This window comes from Pogona vitticeps, chromosome 7 (genome assembly GCF_051106095.1).
Source record: "Pogona vitticeps strain Pit_001003342236 chromosome 7, PviZW2.1, whole genome shotgun sequence".
NCBI lineage: Eukaryota > Metazoa > Chordata > Lepidosauria > Squamata > Agamidae > Pogona > Pogona vitticeps.
In genome coordinates this window covers 23,449,965-23,465,365 of record NC_135789.1, presented here as the reverse complement: position 1 = coordinate 23,465,365, position 15,401 = coordinate 23,449,965, and the positions used below count along the sequence as shown (strand labels likewise).

General features: G+C 49.2%; 2 protein-coding genes across 3 annotated transcripts; one reads left to right on the top strand and one right to left on the bottom strand.

The window, feature by feature from the left end:
- The first annotated feature begins 1,056 nt into the window (after positions 1 to 1,056).
- Positions 1,057 to 7,306, top strand: TMEM97 (transmembrane protein 97). Its single transcript, XM_020810716.3, has 3 exons — positions 1,057 to 2,169; positions 4,601 to 4,745; positions 6,547 to 7,306. Exons 1-3 carry the CDS (start codon positions 1,987 to 1,989, stop codon positions 6,795 to 6,797), a joined length of 579 nt encoding a protein of 192 aa, XP_020666375.3. The 5' UTR covers positions 1,057 to 1,986; the 3' UTR covers positions 6,798 to 7,306.
- A 452-nt stretch (positions 7,307 to 7,758) lies between these two features.
- IFT20 (intraflagellar transport 20) lies at positions 7,759 to 15,029 on the bottom strand. 2 transcript variants are annotated; one of them, XM_020810717.3, is made up of 5 exons: positions 14,883 to 15,029; positions 12,506 to 12,652; positions 9,830 to 9,915; positions 9,124 to 9,227; positions 7,759 to 7,985 (listed from the first exon to the last, which is right to left on the bottom strand). In XM_020810717.3, exons 2-5 carry the CDS (start codon positions 12,630 to 12,632, stop codon positions 7,904 to 7,906), a joined length of 399 nt encoding a protein of 132 aa, XP_020666376.1. In that variant the 5' UTR covers positions 12,633 to 12,652; positions 14,883 to 15,029; the 3' UTR covers positions 7,759 to 7,903. The 2 variants fall into 2 exon arrangements, with proteins under 2 accessions (XP_020666376.1, XP_020666378.1); XM_020810719.3 differs by having other exon boundaries at positions 14,866 to 15,022.
- Between the last annotated feature and the right edge of the window lie 372 nt (positions 15,030 to 15,401).

The window sequence follows — 15,401 nt, the reverse complement described above, 5'->3', positions numbered from 1 at the left end:
GTGGGGGTCAGTGTGGGGCCCTTGGTCTGGGACAGGAAAGGAGGCAGGACGGTCCTGGCCCCTCCAACTCGAGACCTGCGGCAGAGGGTCCCTCGAGGTCATCTGGTCCAGCCTACAGCCAAGGGCCCCTTCCTTTAATTCCTCCGCCTTGTCCAGATTCTCCACATCTAAAACCTGAGGGGGAGGGGAAAAACCTTAATCCACTATTTTTTCTGAACTAGGAAGCCCCCCCCCGGCTTCCCTCCTCCCCTTCTGGCAGGAAGAGCTCGTGGGCAGGGCTTGATCAGGGGCCGCCCCCCTGAGGGACCGGGGGTGGAACTACAGCCTATAGGAGGGAGGCTCTCGCTCCCCTCTAGGGCGGGGCAATGGGCGGAGCTCCTGCTTGCCCCGCCCCCTGAGCGCTCACGACGCCATTACGACACATCGGCTGGTTGCCCCGCCTACCTGGCCAAAGGCCTTCTGCGGCCTGAGGTGGCCACTCAGCCCCCTACGTTGCTCGGCTACCTGAGCACAGGAGGTGATGAGAGGCGCATGCGCAGCCCCAGGCACCCCACTTCACTCTCCTAGGTGGGCTCCCCCTTTTCACGGCTGAGCCTTGGGAAAGGGCCACATATTTCCTAACGGCTCTGAAGGAGTCTCCCTCCTTCCCCCCCCCCGTCCTGCCCAGAAGCCGGAAACTTGTATGTGGGAAAGTAACAAGTCCTCTCAGCCAACCCCTTGCCTCCCTTGGGCTTTTATCCCTCCCCTCCGGGCTCAGTGGCAGTTGGTTTTAGCATATAGGCATCCCATTGGCTCCCGTCCTGCCCGTCTGGATGATGGACACATAACCCCCCCTCCCAGGAGTGGGCGCGGCCTCCTGCTCTCCTTTTCTCGCCCACTCCAAATGCAGCCTTTCCTCCACTCTTCCGTAGGCTTTCCCCAAAGGATGCCTGCAACCAATCAGCGGCGCCCAGCATGTCGGCTCCAGCCAATCGCAGTTGGGGCCTGGTTCTGTAGGCCTGCAAACTAGAGGCTGTGCAGAGAGAGAGAGAGAGAGATGTGGTCCTCTGTGGCGTTGCATGCTGGGAAGGCAGGCAGGCCCCCTCCCCTGATACTATGTTGCTAATGAATGAATGAATGAATGAATGAATGAATGAATGGGCTCCGTCCGGCCCTTCTGGGGGGGGGGACCTGGAGTCCATGGAGGGCGGAGGGAATCGGGGAGCCCCACGGTATCGGTCCCCCCTATTTTTCCCCTCCCCTTTAAATTCCTATTATTTTAATTTTTTTCAAGAAAAACAACCTGGCAGAAAAACCAGGTTATTTCCCTTCCTCTGTTTGCATTCTCGTCTCCTCGAAGTTCCTCTCTCTTATTTTTAATTTTCCTTTTTTGAATTTTTCTCTAACATTTCAAGGGTTCCAAATTTCTTTCCTCCCCTCATTCCCCTCGCTTTCTCCAATTCTTGTATTCTGCATTATTGTGCACTGAAGTTGCTAAAGGATTCGTGATTCCTGGGCTGTCGTCTGTGGGCGTAGGCGGGATCTCTGGTTTGAGGGCGGGTTCGCAAGATCACCTTGAAATCGTTAGGATCCGTTCTTCCTTTCATAGACCCGCCTTTTACTTCTTAGCCCCATTTTTGCCTTCATTGGAAATTCTGCTTTTCCCCATCGTGCGGTTTTCCCTTTTTCCTGTTTTTAAGCTTCAAATACTGTCTTTTTCATGATGGGAGTCGCCTTACGTCCTTTTCGGGGGGAGAAAAGCGGGGGAGAAACTTATTTTAAATAAAATACAGAAATGAAAACAACCTGCCTGCCCCTCTTCCAGGCTCTTCAAGATTCATCAAAGCTGGTAAACAAAGCAAAACAAAGACACTTCTGCAAAAAAAACAACCAAAAACAAAAACCCAGAAGCGCATCAAAACAACTCAAACTTAAGGTTTTCCTTTAACACCAAATCCACCCAGGAAGGAGGCAGGGCGGAAACCCCGCCCCTTTTCACAGCAGCCAATGGAGGCTGGGTCGAAGCCGATCCCCCGGGTGGATCAGGACAAGATCCCAGCCGGGAACGAGCAAGCGATGGCGGCCACGCGAGTCCTGGAGTGGGTTTTTGCGCTTTACTTCCTCACCCACATCCCCATCACGCTCCTCATAGACCTGCAAGCCCTCGTCCCGGATTTTTACCCGCGAGGAGTAAGTAACACAAGGCAACCCCCTTTAAAAGGGAGGAGGGGGGGGAGTTGGACTACAAGCCCCATCATCCCCAGCCGCCTGGCTGGCTCGGGGATGCTGGGCTCCGGAGTCCACCCCCTGTCTCCAAGCTCCGTGCGCTCTACCTTGGGAAGGGTTTCCCTCCCTCTCTCCAAAATCTGCACCGCGTTTCCAGTTTTCCACTCGGAAAGGGGCGAATGGGTTAGGGTTTCCCCTCGTTTCCTCTTAGAGGAACGTGGGAAAAGTTACTTTTGCAGCAGCCAGAAGGCCACCAAACCGGAATGGCTAGCGAGCCTGCTGAGGAACCGTCGTCCAGTCGATCACTAACGAAAAAAGTAACTTCTCTAAGCTACTTCTTGTGCGGGGGTGGGGGGGGAACACGCAGACTAACGCATTCTGTGGCTGCTCCCAAACTCTGGAACTCCCCACCACTGGAGGCCAGGCTGGCCCCATCTTGGCTGCGGGCTTTCCCCGAGTGCCTGGCTACCTGAGAGGGTTTTTAAAAAGGGATGGGTATACAATGACTGTTTTGAAAGTGTTTCTACTATTTCATTTGTTTATTGAGGGATTTGCTTGATATTTTCCTCCCCTGTTTGTATATTTGCTGTTTTTAGCTTTCATTGCCTTTAGCCGCCTTGGGGGGGGCAAACTCTTTAAAATAGATAAATGATAAACCAAGCTCTGGTTTAAGATCCGACAGTTCTTCGTTTTCTTTTCCTGCTGGCTGGGTGGGGAGGGGGGGGAATGTTGGAAAGAATTGTCAGCAAAAGTAACTTCTTCACTCTCTGGTTAAGACCTGGCTGCTCTTTCCTCTCTGGTGGTGTTGCTTAAAGAATGGATTCTAAGAGTCCAGAAATGAAACGTTTCCTAGCACCGGGATGGACACATGTTTTCCCCCCACACAACATCTTTGTCCCGGCCGTGGGTCTGAGACAGAAAAAGAGGGGCTGGAAGGGGTCTCATGGCTTGATTCGATTTGTGGAGTTTCTGATCAAAAAGATCAAGGAAGGGTCGGTTTCAGGAAGTCCCTGGCTATGAGAAATCCCAGTAGCGCCCCCCCCCCCAGTCTAGACCACTGGCTCCCCACTTTGCCATCCCTGGACTTTAAGCACTCTCTGAGGTTTTCTGGGTGCCTTTCATTCATACATCTTTTTTTAATTTTGAAAATAGGGAGAAGCCATGTGGTGGAGCCCTTAAAGGCTTGAACTCGGTCTTGGAAGGTCCGGGTTCAAGCGCCCCATGAGCCACAAAACCTCCCTGAACGACCGCAGGCCACTGGTTCTCTTTCAGCTCAGCCTACCTCGGAAGGGTGGTTTTGAGGACGTGGGGGATTGATGTCACTAATTGATGTCATCAATGCACAGGGCATTGATGTCACTAGTAAGTAGTGTAACTAATAATGACTAATGTGCCCTATGACATCGATCCATATCGGTGTGTTTCTATTGCATCCTTCCTAGCAGAAAGCTTCCAAGCAGCTCATGGTTAATATGGTATAGCAAAAATAACCAGGTCCAACCTATTAAGTAAGCATTGACCAGACCCCAAGCCAAAGCGATAGTTAAATATGCTCAGAAATTGTGTCTCTGTCACAGCTTTAGGCATCCGGTCTAGGTCACCAGACTTGTTCTAGCATTTCTGCAGAAAACAGGTCTGTCTTCTTTAAAGATGCTAATTGTCCATTCAAGTCCAAAACATTTTTACTGTTCTAGGGCAGAGCAGAGCAACCCTTCAGAAGTCCAGGCACAGATTTCACCCCTTAGGCCTCCATTCCAAAATTATGTTTCTTCTAAAGAGCATTTTTTTAAAACATTCTTTTGCTGAAAAATCCCACTCTAACAGCCGTTTTTCTATTTAAAAAGTGCTTTTAAAAGCCTCCCCTGTGACCAATTAAAGAAAAAAAATCAGTCGGGACAGAATGAGGCTACCTTATACCCCATATACAGAGTATTTTGCAAATATTTGTGTGATGCCTGGAGAACTGCAATTTTAGACCTTGATGCACGTTGGGGGGGGGGTTGTAATATATTTTTAAGGTGCCTCTGGTTTCTTGCATTATGCTGAGCTATAAAGCCACGTGGAACGGTACCTTTTGACTCTGAACTTTTATCAGCATGGCTTCAAGGCGGAGTCCGGAAATGGCTCTGGGGTTTGTCACGTGATATTTTACGGCTTTTAAAAAATGTATTGATTGTAAAATAAATATTCCCCAAGAGTCGCACAACAGTTCGGCGCTCCTGTAGATACCACGGCCCGGCTGTATTCAGAAGGAGAGCCAGGTTGGGTGATACAGTAATTTACTATCTTAAAAAGTTAACTTTTCCATGCTCATATTCTGGGAATATATGAATAGCAGCGGCTAGCATTTTGGCTGCAGTTAATAACTGGCTGTTTTTAAAATTTTCTCCCCAAGCTGACCGAGTGGCTAACCTGGTACACGGCTGCCTTCAAGGACCCCCTGATGGCCGACCCTCCATCCTGGTTCCGGTCCTTCGTCTACTGCGAAGCTTTCCTGCAACTCCCTTTCTTCCCAGTGGCCGCCTATGCCTTCTGGAAAGGTTCGTGGTTCCCCACCCCTCTTTTTTTGGGTGGAAGGCCCCCGAGTGGACAGCCAGTCAGGGCCAGAAGTAAATTAAGAGGGAAAAAAGTTACAACAATCCTCCACGACCCTAGCATGAAATTCAGAATACATCAAGGTGGGAGAACTCCAGGGTCCAAGAGTCCTTCCAGGCTCCATCAGCCCCAGTAGGTGAAACGGGAAGTACCTGGAAAGTCACCTGTCTATTTAAAAAAAATCCTTCCCAGATTTTGTATATGTGTTCATATACTGGGGCACTTTGGAAGGACAATTTCCCCCATGGATGGAGGGGTACTTACATTTTTTACACCATTTATTTTCCGGGGGGGGGGGAGGGAAATGGCCCGGCTGTGGCAAAATGGGCCACATGGTTCCCGGGCTAGGGTAGCCAGAGGATCCCTGGGAAAGCCGCCCGTTAGAGGAGAAAGGATAGTATTTTGGGATGTAGCAGTAGCACCGGAGCTTTGCCGCAGAGAAGCATTGTATGCCCACCAGATCCCGTTGCTTTGCAGTGGGAAGAAATGGGCAGACACAGGCTCCCCACACCCCTTCCAGCCTCTGCAATCCTGCCCCAGATAGCTTGAAAACCCTCCAGAGCAGGGTTTTGGGGCCACAGAGGGCTGACTTAGGAGGGAGAGGGGAAATTTCTGTTATTGTTGTGTGCCATCAAGACATTTCCGACTGACAGCAACGTCATGAATGCGCAATCTCTGAGATGCCGTGGATTCAGCTGTTCAGCTCCTGCAGACTCAAGCCCATGGTTCCTTTACAGAGCTGATCCATCTCATATTTGGTCCTCCTCTTTTCCTGCTTTCTGCCTTTTCCAACACAATGGTCTTTTCCAGAGATGGGCCCAAAGGAGGACAGCCTCAGCTTCCACATGTATGTCTCCAAAGATCATTCAGGCTTGATTTGATCAAGGACCCACTTTTTTCATCTTTCTGGCAATCCAGCAAAGCTCTCCTCCAGTACCGCATTTCACACAAATCTATATTCCTCCCCCCTTTCAGCTTTTGTTAGTATTAGGATGTTTACATTGCCCTTTTCAATTCCCAAACAGGGTTGGGAAAGATTTTTGTTTGAAACTACCAGACAGCGACTGTCGGTTAGGGCTGGCAAAGCTGAGTGTAGACGAACCAGCAGTGCCAGGTGGCTTGTGGAAGGTGCTGGGTTCAAATTCCAAGCATCTCTAGGAAAGGCCTAAGAAAGAGTCCTGCTGGAAACTGCAGAGAAAAGGAAGGGGTGGAAATGCCCAGGGGCTACCCTTGCCAATCTGTGGGCTTTGGGCAGCTGTCACCTTCTGCCTGAAATGCTTGGGGTTTTTTTAAAAACAAAAAAGCCACCAAGTTACAGAGCACTTGGGGGGAGTTGTGGGGCAGAGGAGGCTCGAAACATAGCAAAACTGCACCATCAACACCCCACAAACCACAAGAGGATGGTGGGATCTCTAGTATTTCCTTGGACTTTTTTTGCGGGGTCTCTGCACCCCAGTCCTGCCAAGGCCATGGCCCGGTCCCAAGGGTTGGGGATCCCGGTTGCTATGCCACGCTGGGTATCCCTCAGTTCCCGAGGCCTTTCCTATTTGGGACTGGCCACTGGATGATGCCGAGCTTCCTTCTTTCTTTTTCAAATGGTGAAAACGGTGGGTTTCCCAAAAAAAGTGCTCGAGTTGCATCCAGGTGGGAGAGGTTCACTTTACATTTCCTCGACACAAAGTTCAGGAAGGGGGGCTCCTGGAGGCTTGGGAAGCTTTGGCTCATTTTGGGACTTTCCCCATGCAGGGAAGCGCAAGTGGATCCGGACACCGGCCATCATCTACGCGACGCACGTGGCCACCACCCTGATGCCCATCCTGGCCCACATCCTCTTCCACGACTTCTCCCACGGCAAGCATGCCGGCCCGGAGACGCTGCCCGAACGCCTGACCCTCTTGGCCATCTATTTCCCCTATTTGCTGATCCCGCTCTTGATCCTCTTCTCGATGCTCCTCGACCCGCAGTACAGCCAGGAGGAAAAAAGGAAAAAACGGTAAACTGACGGCGGTCTCTCCCTTTCGGAAATGCCACCCTTCCATTAAAAAATAAACAAACAGACAAAGCCATTATTTCTTTGTGCATAAGTGGCCCTCCTGGGAAGAGTCTTTTTCCTCCCTTAGCTTTGCCCTCCAGAATCACAGCTCGGTAGCTTCCTTGTTGTAGTTCTCTCAAGTCACATCCGGCCCATGGCGACCCGACGAATGAGTGATCTCCAGAACGCCCTGTCCTCAAAAGCCCTGTTCAGCTCTTGCAAACTTAAGTCTGTGGTTTCCTTTAGGGTGTTGGTCCATCTCACATTGAGGTCTTCCTCTTTTCCTACTGACTTCCGCTTTTCCCAGCATAATGGTCTTTTCCAGAGAATCCAGCTTAGATGTACTTAATAAGTTATAATTCTGTGTTACAATTTTCACTGTACATTCTATTTGAAGTAATTAAATAATTAAAGGTGCTTTCTGTTACTTTTTATAATAATAATAATAATAAAAACCTTTATTGGCATATTAAATTAACCTAGTCAGGCTAGTTTGTTAGCGTTCTGGATTCACTTTTTATAAAAAAATATCCACACACGATACAGCACTGCCTGTGGTATGGAACAGGCTTCCCTGCCTGTTCAACTTATCAGCCATAGATATTTCCCCTCGGCACAACAGATCGTGAGCTGCCGCATATCTTCCGACATCATCACCTCTCATCAGCAGGAATGTGTTGTGATAATATGGGTGGTGGTGGGGAGTTTTCTCCCTGTTCTTGCATAATGTGAATAAGATAGGTTGATGGTGCTTATAGACGTTGCCTGGCTGGCATAATTTCACATACCAAGCGTGGACCAAAATCAAACTGATTTCCATTGTCCAAAAAAAAAATTTAAATCGTGATTTAAATCAATTTCATTTAAAACAAGCCCACCCCTTGCACTTTCTGTAAGTGCAATTTGAAATGGAAACAAGGCATATGGAAAAAGGAAAAAAAAACAGTGTTTATTTCCCTTGGAATTTGCTTTCATGGAAAAGAGAAAGGGGAGTGCATAAACACAGAACTAGCTGATCATTTCCACCGCAAGGTTCCTCGGTCCGTGGCTGTCTGGCTTCAAATCCTCCTGCTACTTCTGGAAGATGAACTGGTCAATGAATTCGGTTTGGTCCGCTTCTATTTTGCATAGTGTTTGGTACTCGACCCGGTACCTGGAGGGGAGGGTAAATCACACCGTGAGCAGGCTGTACTGAATACACCGGGATGGGAAGGGAGTGTGTGTGTGTAACTCATAGAGGTTCAAAGAGAACGTGGTTTCCGCACCGTGGGAAAAGCTGTCCTTGGTGATCATGTGTTCCCTTTAGATCAAAAGTCCCATTTAAATTACTGAGAGGACAACAGGAGATAAAATAGATCTGGAATGGCGTGCACAGGCCTCTGCAGGATTCTGTACCCTCGGGTCCCCAAAGCTGGGCTCATTCCCCCACCCAAAGACCAGCATCTTTCGTGCCTTTTTATAGAGGGTCACACCCCACTGGCACAGCGCTCTGTGAGATCTGGAGATGGCCCTCTCGGAGCACATGATTTGTAGCTGAACCTTGTACACATCCAATCAGGCCTGCAACAGACAGTCATGCATGCAGAGCAGGTAAAAAGGATTGGGGCCTTTGATTCAATGCAGTATTTCCAAAGGGATCACCCCAGGAAGCCTGCGCTGGGACAACTCAGAAATTCACTGCAGCTCATTTCCTAGAAAGCATATGTTGCAGTAAACAAGAGAGACCGAGAGAGACTCACAAGTACCAGCAGATTCTGACATCCATTTTCATGGACGGGAATCCACTCCCTGGTCGTTGATCAGGAAGGTTGCACCTCTTGGTTCTCTGAACTCCGGGTCCTACCTGTGTTTTGGACCACCGTTCCCAGAAAGCATCGGCTGATCTGAGAGGAGTCCTTGTGGAAAGGATTTGGGGGGGGGGGGGGGTAGCAAAGCCCATGTTAACCTGAGCATGATGCCGTGGGGGGGGGGGGGAGGCAAATGATGTTCTAGGCATCATCCACAGAAATCCAGTGCCCAGATCAAGAGAAGTTGTCCCTAGATGTGCTTGGGCGGCATCTCCCAGAGTCCCTGGCCAGCCCAGCAATGGGTGAACGCTTCTGGGAGTTGCAGTCCGAGAACATCTGGGGACCCCAGGTGGAGAACACCTGGACGAGAGGACGTTTTGTGTCCCGACTCTCCACACTGAGGATAATGGTTGGGGATTCTGGGAGCTGAAGTCCAAGCCTTAGGGAGGGCCGCCGGCTGAATCCTGATGCCAGGAAACGGTTTGCCCTGAACTCACTCCCTACCTTTCGAGCTGCGTGGTCTTTTCCGCGATCAAGGCCTGGAGCTGTTGCTGCTGAGCCTCTCTTTGCTTGGCGATAGACTTCAGCAAGTTCCGGGCGCCGATCGCCTGCAGAAGGAGAGAAGGGCCTTTTTTTTTTTTTTTTTTGCTTGGGGGCAATAGAAAAGCACAGCAGCTATGAAAGCAAAGGTGGGTTTTTTTTGCAATGTGTACCGTAGGACCACAGTACCCACGGAGAATTGGTTTCAAGCTCTCCCCCGTGGATGCTGGAAAACACGCAAGTATGGAACGCTATACACTGCATGGTCAATGACTTCCTCTAATGGATAGCTCTGGTAAATACATCCTTGAAATAGGTACAAATACATATGGGGGGGGGGGTCATTTAGTATTTTGAGGCAACGGATAAGTGAATCAGTGGATACTAATCCCGCGGATAAGGGGGTCCTACGGTGTATAGCTCTAAAACAGCTGCAGAGCAAAAGAGAAACTGATTAAGAAAATACAGTACAGATTCTCCCCTTCTCATAAGCAGGCCATCCAGTGATTTTTAATCCATTAAAATAGTTTTAAAAATAGTTATTTAGTTATTGTTCTGTTTCTTTTCCAAAAAGTGGGAGGAAAGGCCCTTGAAATGGAAGATCGCACCATGCTGCGTTGTGGTGCCAACCCAAAACACATTTCACGCAGCTGCAGGGGCGGCGGCTTACCTTAATTTTCTCGCTTTCCGTCGTTTTTGAAAGTTGATCAACAAGTTCAATGAGGCTGCCCACTATTTTTTTAAATTCTGCAATTTCTGTTCAGAGGGAACAAAATGATCAAATATATTCATGCCCCAGATGCGAAAGCGAGCAAGGCAAACCACCACTGTCCACAGTTAAGCTAAAAGGATCCTTTTCACTTTTTGGTAATATTGTTGTTGTTGTGATGTGCCGTCAAGTTGCTTCTGACTGATGGCAACCCTATGAATGAGCATTCTCCCAAATGCCCTGTCCTGAAAGGCCCTGCTCAGCTACTCTAACTCAAGCCTGGGGTTTCCTTTAGGGAGTTAGTCCCTTTCCTCTTTTCCTGCTATCTTCAGTTTTTCCTAGCATGATAGTCTTTTCCAGAGAACCTTGCTTTCTATGGGTGTGCTCGAAAGCAGGACAGCCTCAGTTTCATCCCTTTTGCCTCCCGAGATCGTTCAGGCTGGATTTGATCTATGACCCACTTTTTTTCATCTTTCTGGCTGTCCAGGACATCTTCAAAGCTCTCCTCCAGCACCACATTTCAAATGAATCAATTTCCACCACCACCACCAGCAGCTTTCTTCACTGTCCAGCTTTCACACCCATACAAGGTGATCGGAAACACAAGAGTGTGGCTGAGCTGGGTCTTGGCCTCCACAGACACATCTGTACACTTGACAACCTTTTCTTCACGGCTGCCCTTGCAAGTCTCCGTTTTCTTCTGATTTCTTGGCGGCCGCCTCCATGTGGATTGATGGCTGAAGCAAGGTATACAAAATCCCTTAACTATTTCAATTTCTTCATTGTCAACACTAACATTGTGTACTTCTTCTGCAGTCGTGATTCTGTCATCTTTGTTACAATCCACTAATTTTTTTTCCTAGACTACATTAAGAACTAGTATTCCTTTCCTATTCTGCCTCCCATGGGCTAGGCCATATATCCCCCTTTTCCGATATCATGTATTTTGCCAGACACTTGCCTTCCCAAAGTCATGGAACACAAATTGTAAAATTCCTTTGTAATTTTTTTTGTAATTTTTTTTAATTGTAAAAAAATTATAAAAATCCATTTTTGCATATAATATTTTGGAATAGGATTCTGGCCACTGTTTTACCTGATAAATATCAGAAACATTACTTTTGAGTTACAAGTGGTGTTTGTTATTCCTTTAATTTGTTACTGGCTGCTTTTACTGATATTAAATGTGATTTTTATTCCCCTCCCTAATGGATTGAATGAAACACCAAATCTGCTTTGTAATATTCTAACAGTTCTCTTGAATTGAATGATGAATACATTTCCTTGAACAAATGCAACAGTGAACCAGTTAATATAAGGATGTGTCACTTGGAGACCGGAGCCAAGACTGTCGATTCTGTTTTATTTCTAGTTGCTACGCATGGATGTGAAAGCTGGATAGAGAGGAAAGATCGTATTTTACATTACATGAAGTAATGTAAAATATGGTATTGTAAGAGAGCATTGCAGACACTAGAAAGACAATCAAGTGGGTCCTAGACCAAATCAAGTCTGAACATTCGTTAGGTGCAAAAATTATGGAACTGAGGCTATTGTACTTTGAGCGCAACGTGAGAAGGCTGGATTATCTCTGGATATAACAATCATGCTGGGAAGAGTGGAAGGCAGCAGGAAAAGAGGAAGACCCAATACGAGATGGACTGACCCTCTCTAAAGGAAGCCACAGGGTTGAGTCTGCAAAAGCTGAAAACGGGGATGCTGAGGACAGGACACGTTGGAGAGTACGCATTCATAGAGTCATGCATAAGTCGGAAGGCGCACGAGACATAAAACAACAGCAAAAGTTGGCCCGAGCGCTAACGTTCCTAGAATCTACCAAAACCGAAGGTGGGGTCCGAGCAGACAACGATGCCTCGGGCAAAGTCAAGGCCTTCAAGCATCTTTTGAACCCACCGTTCTCAATGGAATAAAACCTGCATGTTATTTCAAATACTAAGTAACCCCCCCCCAAAAAAAAACACAAGGTGCATTGATGGGCACTTGATTTTGCCCAGAGGCACGAAACTGGCTCCCACATTTCTACTAAGAATGTGATGTCCCATCACCTCCCAGCAGCAGACAATTCAAACATTTACAATGCCCCTGCAAAGTGGAACAGTTGGTGGATGCCTGAAATCCCAAATAGGTAAGCAGTCTGACCCCCAACGAGGGAGTTAACAAGGAACCCCCGTTCTCTCCACCATCATCTTCCCACTCAGATCTTAGGGCAGTTATTTTTTTTGGAGGGGGGGTGTTTGACTCTCCTTCCCTGGGGATTTTTAAGCACCGGCCAGATACTTTAGCTATGGGTTCCCTGCCTAGGGAGGGGGCTGGACCTGATGACCTTCAGGGGTTTCCTTTCAGTTCAACCGTTCTGGGATTCTATGATTTGCTTTCTTGCCCACAAAGTTTGATTCCAGTCCTTTGAGGCTCAATCAAGATCAAGGTTCTCTTTTGAACTTCTGTGATGACTGGAAAGTGAGGCGGGACCCTTCGAATTCCAAAAAAAACGAATTTCACCCCCAATGGGCCCTGCTTCATAAGCAACGGGGGGCGCCGAGTCTCAACACGGTGGTCCAATGCATTGGCGAACCCGCCCTCCCGACCGGACGGGCTCAGCAGAGGGGGAAGACTTACTGTCCACAAAAACTCTGCATTCTTCTTTCAGTTCAACCGTTTGCTGAGCGACCTCCGGGTCCAACACCCTCAGTTTGTTCAGCTCGTCAAAATGCAGGCCTGCCTCTCCGAGGATCTCCTGGGCCATTCCGACTTCTCCTCGGACTCCTACGGAAATCAACCCAAGAAAATTAATTTAGTGGAGGGAGGGAGGGTTGGAGAAAAAGATGAGAACAGCCCGGCTCGCTCCTTCTTTCAAGGCACGGCTCATTATTATTATTTTTTAAATACTAAATAAGGCACCGTGCTTCAAAATCGTAAGTCAGCGAGAATCCTGGTTCCTAGATTGCCTGCAATGAGAATAAAAGTCTCCCTCCGTATTTGTTATTAATAATCTTTATGAACCTATGAAATGTACAGATTCATAATTTTTAAATAAAACTTCACTTTTTGATATTTATCCCCCTGAACGAGTGGCCAACCTTTGGCACGCTGGGATGTTTTGGACTACCATGCCCAAAATCCCCAGTCCAAGGGTTAAGAACAGTGGCATGGTGCTCCCAAACATCTCGGCTGCGAAAGGTTTGCCACCCTCGCTTGGGGGGGGGGGGGTCACTGTGTTTGGGGAGTAGGAAGAAAACAAAGCCCATCTACCACCTTGAAGAGGAACCGCCTAATCAAACTGAGCTCTTTGGGTGCTTTGGAGGGAGTTTAGTTCACACTGAAACAAATCTGGTGTAGTCTGTCAGGGGCTGCCACATTTGTGGTTCTTGTGATGGGCCCTCAAATCGCCTCCGACGGAGGGTGACCTGGCGAAGGAGCGCTCTCCAAAATGTTCTGTCCTCAATGGCCCTGCTCCACTCTTGCAAAGTCGTGGTTTCCTTTCTGGACTCAGTCTATCTCGTATTGGATTCTTCCTCTTTTCCTGCTGCCTTCGACATTTCCCAACATTATTGTCTCTTCCAGGGAATCCTGCCTTCTCCTGATGTGCCCAAACGAGGACACCCCTCAAGGCTGTCCTTTTTGCCTCCAGTGATGGTTCAGGCTTGATTTCATCCAGGACCCCTTTGTATCCGTAAATCTCTCCTCCAGCACCATATTTCAGATAAATTAGGGGTTTTTCCTTCTTCTTCTTCTTCTGTTAGCTGTCTTAACTATCCACCTTTTGCAGCCATACATTTTTGTTAAAGCTGAATTCAACGTTCTGGTTATTATCTATCAAGCCCTAAACCGCTCGGGCCGGGAGCCTCTCTGGGGGCCTGCATCCTCTCTTTGCATCATCCTCTCTTTCCGTTCTTGATCTGTGAGCTACCCGAGTGCCACGGCTGGGAAAAAGGCGGTGTAGAAATGCTATCCATGAATCTTTGAAAACCATGTGGAGTGTAATGCCGTGGGTCCTTAAAGTGCCACAACGTTGTTGGCCTTATTGATGCTTTACTAACAGGAACACAGAGTTATCTGAAGGTACTTGTGGGTGCGAATTTAGCTGCCTGGGCAGCTAATCCGAGCATTGGGCTAGGGCCAGGTAGCCCCTCCCCATTCAGGTCTGAACATCTGGCCTTCCAGATGTTTTGGACTACAGTTCCCAGAAGCCCCAGCCATTGACAGCCAATGGGACAGGGATGATGGATTTGGAGTTCCAAACATGGAGGGTCAAAGGATCCCCTGCCCCAATAGAGGAAAGGGTGCTGAGTTTAGACCAGTCCTTCCCAGTCTTGGGTAACGCAGGTGTTATTGGACTACAACTCCCAGGAATTCTGGCCAGCACAGCTAGGGGTGAAGGCTTCTGGGAGTTGTAGTCCAAGAACACACTGGAAGACCCAGGGTTGGTAATCCCTTGTGTAGCGCCATCTAATCCTGCCTTCTTCCCCCTCCTCCAGCCAGCCAGATGTCTCCCCTGCAAGACACGAGGACAAGAACTTCCACCCCCTTGTACTCCGGGGATACACTGCCACTGCAGCTGGAGGCTCTCTCCATGGCTACCAGGGTTAAAAAAAGATCTGAAGCCCAGCAGGAATGGGGAACGGCGGGTTCATTGAGCAAAGCCTCCCCAAATCTGGATCTTCCCTGGATGCTGTGGGACTACAACTCCCATCCACCCTGGTGGGACTTCCGAGTCCAAAACACACCAGTGGGTTGGGTACAGCTGGAGCCCTTTTGGTGCCTGGCCTTCCACAGTCGGCAGCTAAGCAAGCAGCACCCTCTTTCCCACCCCCCTCGTTATTCACTAAGTGAGATACACTACCTCTGGATAGGGAGGCTCTACCCAGCCCAAATGGATAACAGCTTTCTCTCTCATTCATCTACACACACACCCGAAGTCCCTGCCCCGCATCCCTCGCCCCATATCCGGGGAATTTCCACCCCCGCCCCAAAGTTACCGGGGGTCCCCGCTCACCTGTCCCTCGGCACCGGGCCGACGAGTCCCTCCAGGTCTCCCCTCCCCCGCCCGGCCCGGAGCGGTCTTCGCTGCCACGGCGACACCGGGCGCCGCCGAAGCCCCGCCCTTCGCCCCGCCCACTCGGAACGGGCCATTCCCTCCTGACGGAGGGGGGGGAGGAGAAGAACAGGAAGTGCGCGCTGGGCACCCTGGGAATTGTAGTTCCCAACGGGAAGTCTTATCCAAAACGGAGGCCGGGGGGGGGTCGAGGGGCGATGGGCTTTGTGGTTAAGCAGAGCTGATCACCCCGAGGAAAGGTCTCGCTGAAAGCCTCGGCTGGGGGGGGGTGTTGGTGGGGACTCTGGGAGTTGTAGTCCAGAGAAAGGAACGCCAAGGGGACTTCGGAGGCGCGTGGCGGGGCGAAGCCGCGAGACCGGCCTCAAATCGCTCGGGGGGAAAAGGGGGGCAACACCGTGGAGACGAAACGGTCTCGTAAATCTCCGATGGGAAAAAATAGGTGCCGCTTTAGAAACCTGA

Bases quoted from the DNA above. Each gene is read 5' to 3' on its own strand.
- IFT20 (XM_020810717.3), bottom strand. From the start codon at position 12,632: ATGGCCCAGGAGATCCTCGGAGAGGCAGGCCTGCATTTTGACGAGCTG. The intron at 9,916-12,505 runs GTAAGTCTTCCC...CCCTCTGAACAG, and splicing joins ATGCAGAGTTTTTGTGGACA to AAATTGCAGAATTTAAAAAA. The intron at 7,986-9,123 runs GTAGGGAGTGAG...CCTCCCCTCCAG, and splicing joins AAGACCACGCAGCTCGAAAG to GTACCGGGTCGAGTACCAAA.
- TMEM97 (XM_020810716.3), top strand. From the start codon at position 1,987: ATGGAGGCTGGGTCGAAGCCGATCCCCCGGGTGGATCAGGACAAGATC. The intron at 2,170-4,600 runs GTAAGTAACACA...TTTCTCCCCAAG, and splicing joins CGGATTTTTACCCGCGAGGA to CTGACCGAGTGGCTAACCTG. The intron at 4,746-6,546 runs GTTCGTGGTTCC...TTCCCCATGCAG, and splicing joins CGCCTATGCCTTCTGGAAAG to GGAAGCGCAAGTGGATCCGG.